The 20,786-nt window shown below is 46.7% G+C and overlaps 1 protein-coding gene across 2 annotated transcripts in view; it reads right to left on the bottom strand.

Annotated features, from left to right (window-relative positions):
* F13A1 (coagulation factor XIII A chain) overlaps nt 1-19,841 on the bottom strand; it is a 77,024-nt gene extending 57,183 nt beyond the window's left edge. Inside the window, exons 1-3 of one of the 2 annotated variants that reach the window (XM_028737806.2) lie at nt 19,763-19,841; nt 18,986-19,168; nt 7,371-7,559 (exon numbers count right to left, since the gene is read on the bottom strand). In XM_028737806.2, coding sequence (XP_028593639.2) covers nt 7,371-7,559; nt 18,986-19,145 — 349 coding nt within the window. In that variant the 5' untranslated portion in view covers nt 19,146-19,168; nt 19,763-19,841. Of the gene's footprint in view, nt 1-7,370; nt 7,560-18,985; nt 19,169-19,716; nt 19,739-19,762 lie in introns of those variants that run through there. The other variant, XM_028737807.2, reaches the window with a different exon arrangement.
* Nucleotides 19,842-20,786: the final 945 nt, after the last annotated feature.

Raw genomic sequence — 20,786 nt, 5'->3', positions numbered from 1 at the left:
AGCAGCAACCCAATAACCCCCCCCCCCAAGCCACATTCTAAAAGTGTGTTGGATGTCAATAAGATCAACCAAAGGCCTGGTTAAAAAGGAACGTTTTTGCCTGGCGCCTAAAGGCATATAATGAAGGTGCCAGGCGAACTTCCCTGGGGAGAGCATTCTACAGAAGGGGAGCCACTGCAGAGAAGGCCCGTTCTCATGTTGCCACCCTTTGGTGGTACTATGAATACAGAGGTGGAGAACCTCTGACCGATGGGGCATGCTGGGCCTCCTTATTGGACCTAATAGGCCATTTCTGCCAAGCCACACCTACTTGCCAAGCACCTAACATCAAAGATGACGTCCAGTGTTGGAAGGTAAAAAGTCAGCTGGGCTGGGTCAAAAGGGTTCTCCAAAGCATTATTTATCAGCTGGCCGGCAGGCCTTCAAAGCACAGCACAATGTTTTTTGCAACCTTCTTAATCTCAGGGTCTTGGGTTTGAGCCCCATGTTGGGCAAAAGATTCCTGCACTGCAAGGGTTTGGACTAGATGATCCTCATGGTCCCAACTCTAAGATTCTATGATTCCTTGCAAAGAGTCCTTCATGATGCTTTGAAGTCGAGGCAACCAGCTGATTGTCGGTGCTTCAGAGTTGTGCAGGGCTTTTTGTGACGTGCTTTGAAGTCTCAACAAAAGTCCCATGTCAGCTGATGTCCTTCTGATGTCAGGTGCATGACATGTGGGCCACCCACTCATTTGTGAAGTGTGGCCCACAGGGGCAGAGGCTGGGTAAGGGAGATAAGGATCTGGCCCACCAGTCTCGTCCAGTTCCATATTCTCCAATTTCTCTGATGAACATACAGTAGACCCTCGGGTTACATTACGTTCATGTAACATAACTTTCAGGTTGCAAACACGGCAAACCCAGAAGTGTATACTTCCAGATTTCGCCGCGCGCGCATGTGCAGAAGCGCTCCATCACACTGAGCGTGTGTGCAGAAGCAGTGCCTCATGTTTCAGACTTTTCAGGGTATGTGAGGACCCCGGAACGAATTAAGTTCATATCCAGAGGACTGTAAGGATGTCCTATTCCATCATCATCTCCATCTCCATCAATTCATTATTTCTATCACGCTAATCTGACTGGGTTGCCCTAGCCACTCTGGGCAGCTTCCAACATATATAAAAACATAATAAAATATTAAACATTTAAAAACTTCCATGTACAGGGCTGCCTTCAGATGTCTTCTAAAGGTTGTATAGTTACTTATCTCCTTGTCTTATGGGGACGCATAACTCCATACCCTTCAACATTTCTCTGAAGAAAATTGGGACATCCTAAGGAAAACTGAGACATCCTAAGGAAAACTGGGATCAAATCAGAAACTGGGATGGCTTCTGTAAATCTGGGATTGTCCCTGGAAAACAGGAACACTTGGGGGATCTGCAGTTACCCACCCTTCTCTTAAAAGACCCAGTTAATTCCACAAATAAAACCAGAGAAGTAAACCAAAGTATACACAATGCCTTCAGCAGCTGTACCTATAAGTCTCAGCTATGGGGCAACAGGTGATAGGTTGAAGACCTGAGACTGATCCTCCCCTGGCACAATTGCAGCTCTCTCTGTTTTGTCAAAGTGTACAGAAATCGCTGTCACAATTGCTCTTAATCATAGTGTCAAACAGCTATTAGTATTTGCCGTTCTAGTGGTCTCCAGAGGTGGAGCTAGCTGCTCCAGCACCAGGAGCAGAGCCCATGTTGTGCACCCGGGGGCGAGGCAAGAGTCCCAGGGGGGTGGCACAGTGATGTCACCCCCCTCAGGGATGAGACTCGAGGTGGACCGCCTCCACCACACCCCCTTCCTCCACCAGTGGAGCTCTCCAGATGTTTTGAACCAGAAGTCCCTTCAGCCCCAGCCAGCACACATCTTACTCATTATGACAATTTTTTTAAAGAAAAAATGTGCTTTTCACATCGTGCCATTTGCAGCTAAGTGTTGCATGGCTAATTAATCAAACGCCCAAGTTTCTGTTAAGTGAGAAAAAGAAGAAGAAGAAGAAGAAGACTCATTAATTCAATAGTGGTCTTTGTGACACCATATTGTTCTCATACTCTGCAAAAGACTCCACCCTTTGAAAAAGCTGTTATTTATTACTGTTGAATCATTGTTTCCTAAAATATGTGAACCACACTCACTCCCCCCCCCCAAAAAAAATGTTGCGTGCCAGCTGCTAAACTAGGAAAGACAAATATGTGACCACAATGGGCAATTCTGATACTCATCCTGATCCAGCAAATGTAAATATCCCACACTTTCCAGTACATTTCCCCACCGCTTTCCATATCACAGGAAGTCCAGTCGTTGGGAGAAGTGAATTTGTTGTGCAAAACCTCCCAATTGACTATAAGAGTGCAATCCAAATTTGTTGGTATTTGACTGACAGCCAACCCAAAAATAGTCACCACCTGCAAGCACCCTAAGTCAGAATTAAGGAGCGAGATGCCCCTGAGCACATTCTAAACCTAGGGATTTGTTTTCGGTACCAGAACTAACCTGAGCTCACAGTTCTTTCACACAAAAGTCCACTCAGCCCTGGTTAGTTTTCTTCGTTTCAATAGCCTCATTTACGTAGGGAAGGTAGTTTTGCTATTGCAACGCCTGGGAGTCAAACACCCTTGCTGATAGACTACAAAAAGCCCAGAGGTCTCCCAGTAGATCTTAATTTACCTTCAGCTAGGGATGCTGGAAATTGCCAACAGAAACAGAAGTGGAAATTGCCTGTGTTCTCTTATTCATCCCATGTCCTGAGCAGAAATCAATTCAGAAAATCCTATTGGATTTTGCCACTTTCAGTCTACAAACCATATGCAATGGATTGCTATTCCTCTCCACTTGCACGGGAATTCCTTTGCAGTGAAACGGACAGCCTTTTGCATGGGGTGGAATATCATAATTACAATGTAAATTACATAAGTTATGCAATTTTGCCACGCTGGTCAACAAGATGAGTAAATACTGGGTGGAACTGAAACAGTGATTCATGTGAGTCATGGAAAGATCAGTCAGTTAGAACGTGGTGCTGATAACACCAAGGTTGCAGGTTCAGGCCCCATATGAGAGAGCTGCATTTTCCTGAATTTCAGGGGGTTGAACTAGATGATCCTTAGGGTACCTTCCAACTCTACAGTTCTATGATTCAATAATAATAATAATAATAATTTCTTATTTGTACCCCGCCTATCTAGCTGAGTTTCCCCAGCCACTCTGGGCAGCTCCCAATCGAGTGTTAAAACCAATACAGCATTAAATATTAAAAACTTCCCTAAACAGGGCTGCCTTCAAATGTCTTTTAAAAATAGGATAGCTGTTTATTTCCTTGACATCTGATAGGAGGGCGTTCCACAGGGCGGGCGCCACTACCGAGAAGGCCCTCTTGTCTGGTTCCCTGTAGCCTCACTTATCGCAGTGAGGGAACCGCCAGAAGGCCCTCAGCGCTGGACCTCATTGTCTGGGCTGGACAATGGGGGTGGAGACACTCCTTCAGGTATACAGTACCAAGGCCGTTTAGGGCTTTAAAGTCAGCACCAACACTTTGAATTGTGCTTGGAAATGTACTGGGAGCCAATGCAGATCTCTCAGGACCAGTGTTATATGGTCCCGGCGACCACTCCCAATCACCAGTCTAGCTGCCGCAATCTGGATTCTATGACAAATATTGAGGAGTAAATAAAAATGCTGCCTTCTTACATCCCTGCCTTCAGCCCACCGCTGTTATAGAGAATTCTTATTCCAGCCAGCCCAGATAGGTCTGTCCTCACCTTTTCTTTACAGCTTTGACTGCACAGTTATCAAGAGCAACAAGACTGAGTACCAGAGCGAAGAAGAGAAAGACAAAGTTATCTTTGTCCAAGGATCCATGGATTTACAGGAATGCAGGAGCCAAGAAAATGCCGACTTTAACCCAAGAGCTCTTTTATGGATGCTGTTATGTATATCAGTCAATTGGCTTATAACAAAAGTGTTTAGGGCATTTAGACCAATATGTATGGATTTTAAGAAGCCAGTTTGGCAGAGGTCAAATGGATCCGAAGATTTACAGCCGTCCACAGAAAAAGATCATTAATGCAAGGAGGTGGCGTATAAATTTATCAACAGATTTAATGTCGGACCCAGGAAGACGCAATAAAAGGGGAGATTGATGTGCTCTTTTAGCTGCCTTTTGAACAAGCCGTTATTAGGAGGACTCATATTTTCAGTAAGGATATGGAACTGACACAACATCACCTACTATGGATATACTCAGCAGACAGGGATCTGTATGCTCTGTGCCCAACAGTAGGAGGGTAAGGTATGCACTGGAATAAGAGTGTCCAAGGGATGAGGCTAAATTGCAGATCAGAGATGGGGGATTTCTGGTCCTCCAGATGTTGTTGGTCTTCCACTCCCTTCAGCCTCACGCAGCACAGCCAATGGTCAGGGACGAGGGGAGTTGTGGTTCAACTAGACCTCGAGGGCCATAGGTTTCTTATCTCTGCTGTGAGTCCTGCAGATTGCAGGGAGAACATGGCAGGTGGGATCAGCGTCTCCATGCCTCCAACTTCTCTCCATTCCTGCAAAGCAGCAGAGCACATCATGCTTCCCACCCACATTTAGCAGCTGTTTGGTGGTGACTCAAGTTACCAGATCTGAGCCCTGAACGGGAATAGGGAAGAATGGGGTGTGATGGGTAGTTCACCAAGGAATTCATGGTGAAAACCCAGTTATGTATTGGGTTTTCTCTAATACTAACCAAGATTCAACCTCCTGTTGTTGAAAGTGCAACAGCAGGGGTAATTCAGTTTCTTGTTTAAGGGTTACTTCTGTTATCAGTAAGTCAGCTAGCCAGGAGGCGGGACGGAGGTGTTGCTTAGCACCTAGGCCGTGGCATGATCTTTTGTGAGGTGGCATGTGCTCTGATTGGCTAGACACTTCTGAGGGAGTTTCCCTCTGTATGTTTAGTTGAATGTCTCCCTGATATGTACAAGTAAGAAAGACAAAACCTCTCTGTTTCACTCTCCTCAAGTTATACACTGTTTTTATTCAATCTTCCTCAGTAAAGTCTTATCGGAGTTTCTTTTCTCTCTGGACTCCGTCTGTATTATTTAATTGACATTGCAAATGATTGACATTGTAAATGATTGCAAGCATACATGGACTATCCTTCCTTCCAAATGAAAAAGAACCTGAAAGGAAAACCTGAAAAGGCACACCTCTTCACCATATAGAAATGAAAAAGCTAAATGCATGCTAATTCCTAACTAGCAGATTTAATAAATGGCTACACGATTATTGTGCAGCAACAGAAAGGGGGGGCAGACAATAATACAAATGCAAAAATACAGCTAGTTCCTAGGAAGACAAATTAAATGTCAAATAAAAAATAATTCTCAAAGAGTTTATAACAGTAGGGGAGACGGCTGTGGAGAAAGATTTGCATCAGTAAGTCATGTAGACTGAATAGTAAATTTGCCACAAATGTCATGGACTCAGTAGTTCGCAGGCATTCAGATGCAGGAAGAGAATGCAAATGTAACGTTAATTTCAGTGGATTTACTCTAGGTAAAATGTGGTTGAATACTGCCCTATATAACTGCAGCACACAGAATTAGCTTGTTAGTCAACAGCAACTTTAACACAGCACAAATGTTTTTCATAAGCAGACTGTTCTTCCATTACGAATCAAGCATTGAGTAATCAGCAAGTAATCGATGCAACATGCAGCATGTTCTGAACCGACCAAAGAAGAAAAGGACTATTTCTTTGTACAATAAAAACGCACAGAACTCGTTACCAAAAAGATGTAGCAATAGCCACTAGCTTGGATGGCTGTAAAAATTGTGACAGTTCATAGAGGATAGATTTTTTAAAATGGCAATAATCCATGATAGTTAAATGGAACTTCAGTCTTTAGATCAGTATACTGTACTAATGATTACCAGGTGCTCATGTTACTGAGATGCTCTGGCTGGAACTCTGTACATGCTCCAAGGCTCTGTGCAGCTTAGCTTTGCTGTGTGCCATTGTGATGAGAGAGAGAGAGAGCCTTTGTTGAGGCCAGGGCTGATCCAAATACATGCCAGCCAGCCAGGAACTGGTTGCATATGCATAATTGAATCCCCTGAACCCAGTGCCAGTTCTAATGCAAGCATCACCTAGGATTTGGCCATTCATCATTCCCTGTGAGCAAACAGATGCCAGCTGGCACGCATATCTTGCAATGAGTGTCCATTTGCATTTTCTGAAGAGGTCCAAGCTCATCCTCAGGGCACCTTATTAAAATGAGATTTGATGGGCAGGGAATGCGATTTGCTATTTTCTTTGGGATTAGTCAGCAGGACTCCCCCGTGGAGAGGCACTTTCCAAAGAGAAGGTTTTTCTATTTTATAACAGGATCAGGAAGGTTTGAAATCTGACCCTAGAATCAATGATTATATGATTAGCCCAAGCATCACCCCCTGCTCTCCGCCGCTGGCTGCCTGCCTAAGATGGGACCACTACTTTGACAGGCGGAAGGATGATCTGAAACAGCAAAAGCCTTTTTGGAACATCCAAGGCTAGCTGTGGCCCTCGACTAATCGTGAAAATTCAAGAGATAATGCAGCATTTTCTTTCTGTTCCTCCCACACAAGGCAAGTCATTTCCGTGTCTGAATCCCCTGACCTTCTTTTAACCTTCCTTATTACCCCAATCTGACTCATCTCTGGGTTCAAAAGGGTTCTTCATGTGAACTTTCCTCTTCCTGGATGGCACAGGGAACTGTGGTTAGCTCTAAACAGGAAGCGGAAGCTTCTGGTCTCCTCCTCACATGAAATGTAGGGTATTCGTTCTTGTAACGCTAAACTATGGCTACGTCTAAAACCAAACCATTTTGTTCCCTTCCTCCCCATAGTGTTTAGGAAAGGTGAGGCGTTAACAACTGATTTACGGAGGCTAAAGTTCATTTGTGTTGGAACTCACTCCACTCACTTTCTGCCTGGACAAACCTTTATGTATTTTGTGTTTTTATCTCGTATTATTATGCTGTAAACTACCCTGAGATCTACAGACAAAGGGTGGGATACAGATTTAATAAATAAGCAAATTGCTCAATGTTCTCTGTCTCCTGCCATGGCTCATTTCAAATGTAGATACACAGTCCCACCCACCCCAGTTTGAAGCACTGAGAAATAATTTGTTTTTGCTTTATTTTTTGCTTTTCAAAGCAAAGACCAATATCTTCTACATACCTAGCAGTCTTTGCCATCTGTAAGGACACCCTCCTCCACTCCCATCTCATCCATCCCCCCCCCCCCGTCTAGTATAATAATCCAGTGAAGAGAAGGGTGGTGGTGAACATCACCAATTGACACTTACCTATAATGTACTCAATCCAGAAATTGTCCTTTTCTGGATTGTACGGGCGGTTGAATGTGAGTTGGATGTGGAAGGGCTGCCCTCGGCGCACAATCAGCTTGAGGTTGTAGTATCGCTCCGTGTGGTGTTCTCTCTTATTAATGTCATCTTCACGGTTGAACAAATGGACGTCCTGCACTTCCAGAACATCTGCAGGTGCACAAAGAGATGACCAACATGGCGTTTTTAGTTCCTTCTTGTCACTTGGTTCCCAGAATTACTTCCTTTCCCTTTACCATTTTATCTCACAAATTTCAGGCCCTGCCTTTTAATTCTTTAAAATAAAAATTTAAAAACCCACTTGCAGGGCGATCATAAATTAAATCCAACTCAAGGACCGCAATACCTCAAGGACCGCCTCTTTCCATATGAACCTACCCGGACCCTGAGATCATCTTCTCAGGTCCTCCTTCGTGTGTCTCCTCCTCGAGAAGTCCAGAGGGTGGCAACACGAGAACGGGCCTTCTCTGCAGTGGCTCCCTGTCTGTGGAATGTTCTCCCCAGGGAAGTTCGCCTGGCACCTTCATTGTACACGTTTAAGTGCCAGGCAAAACCAGTCCTTTTTAACCAGGTTGATCTGAATTACACCCTATGCCCTTTAAAAATGTGTTTTTTTGGGGGGGAGGCTATTGGGTTGTTGTTTTTATTTTTATTATGTATTTTGTGGTTTTCTATCTTGATTTTATTTTGTGAATTGCCCTGAGACCCCCAGGTAAAGGGTGGTAAATAAATTCTAACAACAACAACAATATAAAGATTAAGCTCATTGAGCAGCAGGCATCCAGCGTTACCATGCAAATGATCTAAAGAGCCTAAGCAAATATTCAACTGGTCCCTCAAAGACACAAGGAGGATAAGGCTTTTTCATATAAGATATGGCTATCATATCAATGGCTATCAGCTGTCTGTTACCTCTGGTATCAGAGGCAGTGTGCCTCTGAAAACCAGCTGTTGGGCGTCATATCTTCTCATGTCCTACTCATGGGCTCATATGTCCTTCCCGGAGGCATCTGGTTAGCCGATGAGCAAACAGAATGTTGGACTAAATAGACATTTGGCCTGATCCAACAAGACATTTCTTATGTTCTTCAGTATTGGCCTCAGGCACACTTGCCTGGGGAAATGCTCCAAGGATGGAGTGCCACAACCAAAAAGGCCCTGTCTTACACAAACACGGATGTGGCTCCTGAGAAGGAGTTCAAAAGGCAGAGTTCATCATTGTGCATTTCAATTTGAGAGGCAGCAATCCTGAGCTGTATAGGTTCAAACTTTCCCTCTTTCCTTTCCAAAGATCAGAAGTCAGAGAAGAATAGGAGTACTGGGGGGGGGGGGGCATGGCTCATGCACAAGCAAAGTGGCAGCTTGAATTCAGGCCTCTGACAACCAATTCAGGTCTTCCAGGTCCTTGTGATGTTTGCAAGTGCTATTGAATGCCAGCTCATGGTGCAGCAGCTATTAGGCACACAGCTTTTTTTGTTTAAGCCCTACCAGGTCTAATTTTGCCTTTGGGCTGGAGCTTTCTTGCCAGTTCTCTACTGCCTGCCATTCATTATGTATTGGGCAGAGCTGTTCTTCATCAAAAAATTCATGTCACTGGGATTACCAATATGACTTGGAAACTCCAGACAAGCTCAATTCCCTACAGGCTGTGTAATGTAGAGATTCTATGTACTGGGGAAGGAAGTGTTTTCCCCCCAGCTGCTCTACAGTGATTAGCATTCAGAAACAGGACTCAATAGATTGTATTATCATATTTGTCATTACCTCCCAAATCCCTGCTCAAAAGGATATTGCATCAATATCTCTTGCGTGACAGAATAGGGGTTGCTTTTCTTTTTGGAGTCTACTCTAAGGGTGCTTCAAGTTTAGCACATGATGCAAATTGGCTGCTTTTTTGATAGCTGTTTTTAATTTCACAACAAATATGGCACTGGAATGAAGATGAAATCAACAACACATTGCTGTTTTTATGATATTGGCTCTAGACACAATGCTGGTTAAAGTGACCCTTTTGCTTAATGGATGCTAGGAGATGGCTTTTAATTTAGGATTAGCATCCTTCTATAATGTAACCAGTTCAGTCTTGAACAATCTGTTTTAGCAATTTTTATTTAGTTAAGGAGTCCAGAAATGTTCGCCCAAAGGATTGTCCTGTGATTTTTGAGGCAAAATCTAGTAGCTGCTAAGGGATGCAGCATGTTTCTAGACCTCATGATTCAGCGGGGGTGGGGGGGTGGGAAGGAAACTAAAGCCATATAAGCAGTACTTGAGATTCCCATGGAATACTGTACAAGTGTTTGGATGAGGTGTATTTTTTTACATTTAAAGGGCAGTTGAGACTTGTCAGCAGAGGACCAGGCTGCTTTCTGTTAGGATTGAGCCCCCCCAAAATATGTATTTTTTTACATTTTGCTTTACTATTGGGCAGGAAGCAAGAGAGATGCCACATAAACTAAGGGTGATTTTGGGGTCTGTGAAATGGTGGCTGAGGGGGGGAAAAAAATCCTTAATGAGAGAGTTTTCAGATTACTAAATTTTGAAACTTTCACAGTTTACAGACTGATTTGGTTTTGGAAGCCTGACTGCATTATTATTTCATTGCTCCTTGCTTTGATTGTGTGACTTTTCTAGCTATCACCACTGTCTGTTCAACTCAGGACGTGTATAGCATTGCATTGTTTGTTTGTTTTTGTTGTTGCCATCTTCAGCTAAGAGATTTCTGTTAGAAAACTGAAGAAAGGCTCTTGAGAGACATGAAACCTGCTCAACATTAGCGTCAACGCTTTAAGCGTAAAAGGCACCATTTCACGTCAATGAGCTCACTTTTGCTTACGAACCCAGGAGCCAAGCCCTATTGCTGGTCTAGATTCCCAAAACTGGATAAATCTCAGGACAATGAATTGGATTTAGAAGCTTCATCTGTGAACTGCAATAAAGTGTTGCAGTGCAGAGTGCTCCGGCCAGTCCTGCCTTCCTCAAGATACCTTGTTCCATTCCCTCTCCCCACGGGGTTTCAATTTTCCCAAGCATGGGTCCAAGAGGTTTTCTGCTTGTCCCATGCTTTCTGGCATGGGTCCAATATGTTTTTATTTTTTTGTCCTAGCTGCCCAGAGTGGCTGGGGCAGGCCAGCCAGATGGGTGGGGTATAAATAAAAAAATTATTATAATAAATTTATTATTACCCAGGAAAATCCACTGTTTACCACTGAACCAGAAGAAACTTAAATCTGCAGGAAAAAGCCCATTGACGTTTGTTCTGAGTCAGTGGTAAATTGCAGGTAGCACACACAAGCAAAAGTGGGGACAAGCCCTCCGTCGGCAGTTTGTGCCCACGGAAAAGACTCATTTCTTTTTGAGTTGCCCTGGATTCCACACACACACACCTGCTACCTAAGAGATTTTTCTAACGATTTGCCAAACTTTGAGCCTACTGCTCACTCCCTCTTCTGTGTGGCTGGTGCCATCTTGGTTCTTGGAGAAGCAAGTTTCCTGTCAGTGTTTATGGTAGGCAGGGACCGTTCTCTGCATGAACAACTATTATCTAAATACATTGGTGGGGAGAGGAGGTACTTAATAGCGATGGGGAATACCAGTAAACATCCTCACCGTGCAGGCAATTATACGGCCCTTATTAACGGCAGCCCCTCTCCAGTCAAGTCATTTGAATTTCCCATTCTCGACTTCTGAACATCTGACTCCTGACCTTACGGGACGTAAATGAGGCCTCATGAATGATGCAGCCTCTTTGAAGGCCCGTAATGCATACTGGAGGCAATCCCCACTACCTCCAAATCAAATTTTAATGCAACAGCTGAGCGCCCTTATTGTAATGTCAAACAAAAGAGCCCTGTGGCTGCCCTGAGAAAATATACTGCCCTGTATGCTGCTTCCCATTACAGGAACACTCTAATAAGGCTTGTCCTTGGGTGGACTAGAGAAATCTACGCTGATAGGTTCCCGGAGGATTAATCATGTGGTATCATCATCATAAAACCACGTTTGAAAGCTGGTTTCAGCTCCATAACACCTATTCCCGGCTGACCGTTTCCACGCCGTTAAAAGTATGTTTTGAACTTCATTCTGCTGCCTATATCAGGGTATGAATTGATTTTTAAGTTCCTTGGGCTTAAAAAACCCCCTCAGTTTATTATACTAGGGCTGCACTCCTATGAAGAAGAAGAAGAGAAGAGTTTGGATTTGATATCCCGCTTTATCACTACCCTAAGGAGTCTCAAAGTGGCTAACATTCTCCTTTCCCTTCCTCCCCCACAACAAACACTCTGTGAGGTGAGTGGGGCTGAGAGACTTCAAAAAAGTGTGACTGGCCCAAGGTCACCCAGCAGCTGCATGTGGAGGAGCGGGGAATCGAACCCGGTTCACCAGATTACGAGTCCACTGCTCTTAACCACTACACCATGCTGGCTCAATGCACAAGTACTTGGGAGGAAGTCCCAGTGATTTCAGTGGGGTCACAGGAACTGCAGTTTCTCATGCCAGGTCAGGCTATTTGTTTGGCGAGCCAAGTATCTGTAGGATGTCAAATGCAGCCAAATCAACAATTCATGTTTTGCCAGAAGGGGCTGAGGCTGACAGAGCTTTCCTGTGAACTTGCTAGAGAGAACTCTGTGAGATCACTCCCCTTTGTGTCCTGACAGGAAGAAGGTGTAGCTATATATGATTATCCCTGCTTGGACTCTTCTCCACCATGCCACTGTGCTAGGGGGGGTCAGGATCAGGTCTGCAACGATAGACTCAAAGTGAGCCTAGAAGGATATAATATTAAATTATTATTTATACCCCACCCATCTGGCTGGGTTTCCCCAGCCACTCTGGGCAGCTCCGAACAGAATATTAAAAACACGATAAAACATCAAACATTAAAAACTTCCCTAAACAGGGCTGCCTTCAGATGTCTTCTAAAATTTCCTCCCTGCGAGATGTGAGGTTACAGGGAACCAGGCAGAGGGCCTCCTCGGTGATGGCGCCCACCCTGTGGAACGCCCTCCCATCAGGTGTCAAGGAATTATTGATTGATTGATTGAATTTATATACCCTATGCCCAGATAAACAACTATCTGACTTTTAGAAGACATCTGAAAGCAGCCCTGTTTAGGGAAGTTTTTAAGGTTTGCAGTTGTATTTTTTTTTAATCTGTTGGGAGCCGCCCAGAGTGTCCTGGGCAGTGTCCTGGGACGCAGGTGGCGCTGTGAGTTAAACCACAGAGCCTAGGGCTTGCCGATCAGAAGGTCGGCAGTTCAAATCCCCGCAATGGGGTGAGCTCCCGTTGCTCGGTCCCTGCTCCTGCCAACCTAGCAGTTCGAAAGCACGTCAAAGTGCAAGTAGATAAATAGGTACTGCTCTGGCAGGAAGGTAAACAGTGTTTCCGTGCGCTGCTCTGGTTCACCAGAAGCGGCTTAGTCATGCTGGCCACATGTATGCCGGCTCCCTCGGCCAGTAAAGCGAGATGAGCGCCGCAACCCCAGAGTCGGTCACGACTGGACCTAATGGTCAGGGGTCCCTTTACCTTTACCTATGTACTATGTGCTACGGAGGAGGGGAAGGAGGACTCCAGTTCTGGCAGCAGCCCCATGTCTCATGTTAACATCTCAACCTGCCTCAAAGAGAAACACCAGCAAAAGTTATTGCAAGGCATGGAATCAATCCGCACCACTGTCTAATAAATTCATCACAGCTCCGAGTATGCGACCCTGTGAGTCCATGAGCCACCTCACCTTGAAATGTTAACTCCCTCCTGACGGGAGGGGGCGGGGCGGGAAGCCAGGAGGTCATGGAGCAAGTCAGGGATGTGTTCAGCTCAGCGTCCCCAGTGGCCCAGCCCTCCCTGATATTCCCCATCTCCATGGCAGCTGATTCTCCTCGCAATCACACCCCCACCAATTCTTCACGCCAAGACCATCTGCTCCCCTTGCTCCCTTGTACGCATGCCAGCAGCCAATTTACAACAACGTCCCCCCCCCCCACGACATGAGTGTTGATAATTTATGCGAGGAAACCCCCACGGGGATTTCTACCAGGATGGTGGCAGGAGTAATTCCCTCCTGCATCCTCGATGCCAGCTCTGGCAAAATGCCAGGGGCAAATGCAGAAACCCAAAAGCAGAAGATCATATTTGAATGGAGTACACTTACACAGGAGTAACGTGTATTTGTGAGGGAGGTGTCAGTACTTCAGCCCCATAAGCAAAACTGAGAAGAGTTTTCAAATGCAGATCCCACCCTTCTAATGATTATCAGCGTATTTTCACTTCTCTGGGCACCTGCTTTTCATTTAGTGACAACTTACCTTAATTCTCCTTATGCTGATATATGCAGATATGTAAAATTGTGATGGCTTTTTTCTCCTGTGTGTGTGAACCAAAGTTGCAGGACAGGGGGGTGGAGTTAAAGTGTCTCTCTTTTTCTTTCTCTTTGTACTGCTTATGCTTTGGAATGTTTTTGTTTTTTTAAAAAAATCAATAAAATTAATTTTTTTAACACTGGTTATTAATGTGGTGGTGATGAAATAAAGAAGTAAAAGAGGAAGAAGGCCATCATCATGATATGCATATTATTTGTTATTTATTATATAGAGATAGATATTTGCAGTCCATGAGCAGTATGCATTGCAGTATGCATTGCAGGCGAACGGTCCCTAAAATTGGAAACGGGTGAAGCAGAAGGAAAGGAAGGAAGTGGAAGCAAGGAGATGCAGGGACACAATGTGCAGCTGTTCTGGCTTAGCTTAGATACAGCACACCATGGGGACAGGCTTCTGACTTCATAAGACTATTACAACACCCTGCAATTTTTAATGGACTAGCAATGAAGGAGAAACTTGGGTCAGCAACCCAAAAAGCTTGTGGAGCACTTGAGAGTTTGCCCATTGCCTTCTCCTGCTGCAGCCTCTCTGGGCTGAGGCCACGCAAAACACGACTCACGCTTTTTAATTAAAGGCTTTTATTGCGCAGAAAAAAACAGCCATGGACCCTGACCCTCGGCAGATCTGGGACCCACAGCTGCCTTTTTCTTTATTAAAAAGGAGAGATTGTGACACCTGTTTGAAAGCAGGTAGTTTGGACCTTCCTTTGTATTGGTTGCCACTTGGAAGAGTCCCCTGACCTTCAATAATACCTTTGCGGGAGCATGAAGAGCCTGCAGCAAGAAGTGAGGACCCCTAATCCCTCCTTCTCGCACTGCGGCATGAGCAGAGGGCTATGCATTGTCCTTTAGTACCTAACCCTGGACTTCAGGTTTCTGCGAAATCATAGAATCATAAAATTGTAGCGTTGGACAGGACGCTGAGGATCATCTAGTCCAACCCCATGCAATACGGAGAAATGCAGTTGTCCCATATGGGGATCAAACCTGCAACCTTGGCATTATCAGCACCATGCTCTAGCCAACTGAGCTATCCAGCCTGACTGTTTCACATCAGGTGAGAACTCAAGTTTCACCATGCTGAAACTCCAACCCACCCCAACCCTTTTGTTCTCTTGTGGGTGCTTATAGTCTATAGTCCACTAAGACACCATTGCTGTCCCAGCTGAGTGGCCTCAGGTCCAATTCCCTGGCATGTCCATATCCAGTGGCGTAGCGTGGGGGGTGCAGGGGGTGCCGGCCGCACCGGGTGCAAATCTGGGGGTTAGGGTTAGGGGGCGCAAATCCACGGGTTAGGGGGCGCAAATCCACAGGTTAGGGGGCGCAATTTACTTGCCTTGCCCCGGGTGCTGACAACCCACGCTACGCCACTGTCCATATCATCTGAACCTGGGGTTGTGGTTAAGGTCTCTTCTCCTTCACTGTAACCATAGAGCAAATATTGGCTACAGATCATGGTTAAGGTGGATCGGGTTCAGACAACACGCTAAGCCAAACTTGCCCTAAACCCAGGGCAAAGCAACCTTCACCTTAGCCAGTGGGTTACCACTAAACCATGGTTTGGTTTCGTGTGATGTGCTAGCAGGACAAATGTGTCTTTAAGAAGATTGATTGATTATATTTCTCTGAACCCATTCAAATCTGCTTGAATTGTACGACCATCAGAAGAATGCTGTTAGACCAGGCCTAAGTGCTTTCCCCACTTGTGATTCCTAAGAACTGGCACTGCCGCCAACAGCAGAGGTGTAGCATAGCCACCCTTCACTAAGTTCATTTGGTAGTAAGACTGCAAGAGGCAGTTAATTAAAATCAGGAGGGCAACCTGTACCCTCCATCTCACATCAGTGGAAGCAGTGTTAGTTTTTCCCACTTGCTTATAAGCTTTGTCCCTTGTGCCAAGCCACAGGGCCCAATCTAGCACCCTGGTGGTCATTTGTGTGTAGAAGAACTATTATAAAAATAAATCAATATCCTCCGTCCCTTTAGTTCTGCTGCTCCAAGGCACACTTACTTACTTACTTACTTACTTACTTACTTACAGTGGTGCCTCGCAAGACAAAATTAATCCGTTCCGCGAGTCTCTTCGTCTTGCGGTTTTTTCGTCTTGCAAAGCATGGCTATTAGCGGCTTAGCGGCTATTAGCTGCTTAGCGGCTATTAACGGCTTAGCGCAGTGTTTCCCAACCTTTTTTGGGCAAAGGCACACTTGTTTCATGAAAAAAATCTCGAGGCACACCACCATGCCAGATGGGGAAAGGTCACTTTTTACTTATGTAAAAAAAAATAAAAAAATAGTAACAGCATAGAAGGTAATGGTTAGGCTAGCATCCCTCTTCCAAATATGCTAGGTTTTTATTTGCAGGGACTGTTCTACATGGGAAAGCATTCAGCACTGTCATTCTCCCATCTGCCATCTGAATTGGTACTATTCTGGGTCAACTTACTCTGCTGCATGTGTAGATGAAAATGGCACCAAGTGTGGGGGAGGGGGCAGAACAGGTTTCAGATACAGGATATTAAGCATACACGTACTTCAGATTGAACTGGTTGCTTGCTTTGCAAGTTTTCATTTCCCAAATGACTGCCTTGGCAAGCGCAATACCTACCAGGCTCAACGCCGGTCTCGCGCTGCCGCTTCCCGCGCTCTCAAGGACCCGGGAGGAGGAAGGCGTGAAGGGAATCCCGAAGGCGCGAAAACCTCGCGCATGCGCAGGCCTTCCGCCTGCGACAGCCCAGTAGGCCGGCCGAAGCGAGCGGTGATGGGATGTGGGAGGGAGGGAGCTCGCCGCCCCGCGTGTGCCTATGTGGGGCACGTTACAGCCCCGTGACGTCAGCGCCACGCAGGCAGCCAGGCAGGCAGACGGCGAGAGCCCCGCGCTGGGCGGCCTCTCCTCGCCGCCGCCGCACCGCCTCTCGCCGCCCGACTCGCCCGCCTCCCTCCAGGCAACATCTCACGGCACACCAGGCAACGTCTCGCGGCACACTAGTGTGCCGCGGAACACCGGTTGGGAAACACTGGCTTAGCGGCTTAGTGGCTTTAAGAAAAAGGAAACAAACTCGCAAGAACTCGTAAGACGTTTCATCTTGTGAAGCAAGCCCATAGGGAAATTCGTCTTGCGGAACGACTCAAAAAATGGAAAACCCTTTCGTCTAGCGAGTTTTTCATCTTGCGAGGCATTCGTCTTGCGGAGCACCACTGTACTTACTTACTTACTTACTTACTTACTTACTTACCGTATTTTTCGCACTATAGGACGCACTTTTTCCCCTCCAAAAATGAAGGGGAAATGTGTGTGCGTCCTATGGTGCGAATGCAGGCTTTTGCTGAAGCCTGGAGAGCGAGAGGGGTCCGTGCGCACCGACCCCTCTCGCTCTCCAGGCTTCAGGAAGCTATCCCAAGTCTTGCAAGCCCGGCGGGATGTCCCGCGGGCTCGCAAGGCTTGCGGGCAGCAGCCTGCACCCAAAAGCTGGGGACAGTGGGGAGGCGCAGAGCCGCCACCCCGCTATTCCCCGACCTGATCTGGAGGCTGGCGGGGGGAGAAGCAAGCCTGCTTCTCCCCCCCCAGCCCCACAAGCTCGGGGGATAGGGGGATGGCGAAGCGCCGCCATCCCGCTATTCCCCGACCTGATCTGGAGGCTGGGGGTGGGAGGAGCAAGCCTGCTTCTCCCCCCCCCCAGCCCCACAACCTCCAGATCAGGTCGGGGAATAGCGGGATGGCGGCGCTCCGCCATCCCGCTATTCCCCGACCTGATCTGGAGGCTGGGGGTGGGAGAAGCAAGCCTGCTTCTCCCCCCCCCCAGCCCCACAACCTCCAGATCAGGTCGTGGAATAGCGGGATGGCGGCGCTCCGCCATCCCGCTATTCCCCGACCTGATCTGGAGGCTGGGGGTGGGAGAAGCAAGCCTGCTTCTCCCCCCCACCAGCCCCACAACCTCCAGGCTTCAGGAGAGCCCCACCGCCAGCCCCACAAGCTCGGGGGACAGCGGGAGAGGCGCAGCGCGCCCTTCCCGCTGTCCCCCGACTTGGCTAGAAGGCTGGCGGGGGGAGAAGCCTGCTCCTCCCCGTTGCCAGCCCCGCAAACTCGGGGGACAGCGGGAGAGGCGCAGCGCGCCTTTCCCGCTGTCCCCCGACTTGTCTAGAAGGCTGGCGGGGGGAGAAGCCTGCTCCTCCCCGTCGCCAGCCCCGCAAACTCGGGAGACAGCGGCAGGGGCGCAGCGCGCCCTTCCCGCTGTCCCCCGACTTGGTTAGAAGGCTGGCCCAGCCCCGCAAACTCGGGGGACAGCGGGAGAGGCGCAGCGCGCCATCCCGCTGTCTCCCGACATGGTTTGGAGGCTGGCGGAAGGCTTCCTCCTCCCCCAGCCCCGCAAGCTCCCAGAGCGATGCCAAAGCTGCGCGCAGCTTCGGCATGGCTCTGGGTCCCGTTCTGGGGGAGGGGGAAGCTCGGGCTTCCCCGCCCCAGCCCCGCGCCTGGCGGGGGGGGGAATAAATTTTTTTGCCTTTATTTCCCCCCCCCAAATCTAGGTGCGTCCTATGGACCGGTGCGTCCAATAGTCCGAAAAATACGGTACTTATAATTGAATTTATATACCCTATACCCAGAGGTCTCAGGGCGGTTCACAGGGGGAAAAAATCAAAATATAAAACCACAAAATACACAATCAAAATAAAAATAACAACCCAATAACCTCCCACCCCCACCCTCAATTTTAAAAGGACATAGGATGTCAGTCAAATCTGCCAAAGGCCTGGTTAAAAAGGAACATTTTTTGCCTGGTGCCTAAAGGTGTATAATGAAGGATAAGCCCTTGGGATGTAGGATCCTTTATCTTCCCATCTGCATTAAGTCATGACTCATTCAAAATAAACCCAAAACCCCCGAGATCACATTTTAGGAATTTAAGAAGATGCCATATACTGAGCCAGGCCATAGCTCAGTATTGTCTATGTTGAACAGCAGTGGCTCTCCAGGCTGATCTAGACAGGGTCTCTCCCAGCCCTTGAGATGCCAGGGATGAAATCTGGGATCTTCTGCATGCAAAACAGTTGCTCTACCACCGAGCCACAGCCTCTTTCAGATGCATTCTGGGAAAATAATGGATTACCTCTGAACCTCAACATTTGGCAACATGCCCAACCTGGGTGCAGGTCCCAGGGGAAGCACGTTCTGCTCTTTCTAAACTGTGAGGCTCCTCACCATACCTTGCAGCTTATATCCTCTCGGCACCAAGCCAATCGTCTCCATTTCAGGAACTTCATCTTCTTCTGCGTTGGAGACATTGGGTGGGAGAGCTCTTCTCCCACTCGGACCTGTGGGAAGCCCTTTCTTCTTTTGCCTCTCTGCGGCCGTTGGCTCCGTCATTGCAACTCGGTCTCTGATATCCTCTTGAAAGGGAGGAAGCAGGGAGATAAAAGGGGAAATGTGAGCGAGTCAGCAGTGTACCGACTGTGCAATGCCACCAAGTTAGGAGGGTTTTTTGAGGATGTCAAAAATATATACCAAAAAACAAAGTAGCTTCAGACCAATGTCAGAATATTACTCCCCCAAGTTCCTCTGACGATTGGCGCAAAGTTGGAAAGGATAACTACATTTTTAAAACTTGAAGAGCATCTGGGGGAAATGAAAATTCCAAACTTTTGGAAAAATCCCATGCAACAGATTTTTTTAAAATAATAATAATAATAATAATGACATTTGGAAGGTGAAATGAAAAATTCGTCTACCTGGACATATAATCCTTCCTAACTAAAACACACACACCCCATATAGTAAAACTCACTAGAAATTACCCTCTTAATGGAACAGACGTGTCCATGTGTAGAGCACACTTCCTAGAAAGAGCCTGAACATCTTGCTTGCAAAATGCTTTGGATTAGAGCAGCTCAACTACTTTGAAGCCCCAAGTCAAGCAATTTTTTTTACCAAGTATTACCGTAATTAAATAACGGGAGGCATACAGTCAGCTAGAAGAGAGATACCTTGTGTTCGGTGTAGTTTCTCCTCCGTTTCACAAGTACAGCAAACTCTGACGTAAGATATCCTTGAGCATTTGCTATATATGGCCTCAACCTTCCCCCACCCACCCCCTCCATTCCCTCCCCTTCACGCCTGCAACAGGACAGCTCCCATCAGATACCAGCAGCTGCAGCTGAGACGTGCTTTGCTCTCACCCCCTTGCTAGTCTGTCCTGCCTTCACAGAAAAGGAATGTTCAGATTAATTGGTGGGAAATCCCTTGGTACTTCTCCCAAGTGGGAAAATTAGTCCCAAACCTCAGGGGTGTGCCTGGGAAATAAAAGAGTGTGGCCGTGCTAAAATACAAAGAACAATGGGAGTTAGTTGGCGTCCTGAGCCATTAAAACAATCTGCATGTCCCTGTTGGATGCTGCACAGTATCTGGGATGGGACCATCCCAAAAGTTGGACCTGCAAGTACCAAAATGTTTTCCAGTTAAGTCAGAGTTGGAAGTATCTGCTCATGAATCTGGCATGAATGCCCTGCACCTTCAAGGATATTTTCGTGTACTTCATAGCAGCTACCCAAATAGAAAATTGAATGTACACTGAAAACTTCACACAATGAATGAATTTTCACAATTCGGATCCAAAAGTCTGCATTCTGAACGTGAAATTTCGTTTGACTGAGAATTTGAAATTCAGCTGCTTTAGGCTTGCTGGAATCCCTCAATAGCTTTGATTTTGGCAGGTGATGAAAGATGTTGAAGAGGCCGTCATTCAGGGTTGGAGCCTTAACTGATAGTACCTCCTTGAATCGATTTCCTTTCGATTTCCCCAGGTGTTTCACCTTTGGAAGATCTCTCTTATTCTGCTTTGTATATTATTTTAATGCAACTTTTAAGCATGTTATAATGTGCTGGCTATTTTAATGGATTGCAACTATGGCTTTCCATGTGCTAATGAGGGGAATCCATCAGCAAAACTGGGGAAAGAGGCCTTTTTGTGATTCGTCCACCCCCTCTGTGCAGCCCCCTGTGCCCCCCTCC

The sequence above is a fragment of the Podarcis muralis genome, chromosome 8 (genome assembly GCF_964188315.1).
Source record: "Podarcis muralis chromosome 8, rPodMur119.hap1.1, whole genome shotgun sequence".
Taxonomy (NCBI): domain Eukaryota; kingdom Metazoa; phylum Chordata; class Lepidosauria; order Squamata; family Lacertidae; genus Podarcis; species Podarcis muralis.
The sequence above is the reverse complement of the archived record's forward strand: the minus strand, read 5'-3'. Positions and strand labels throughout refer to the sequence as shown.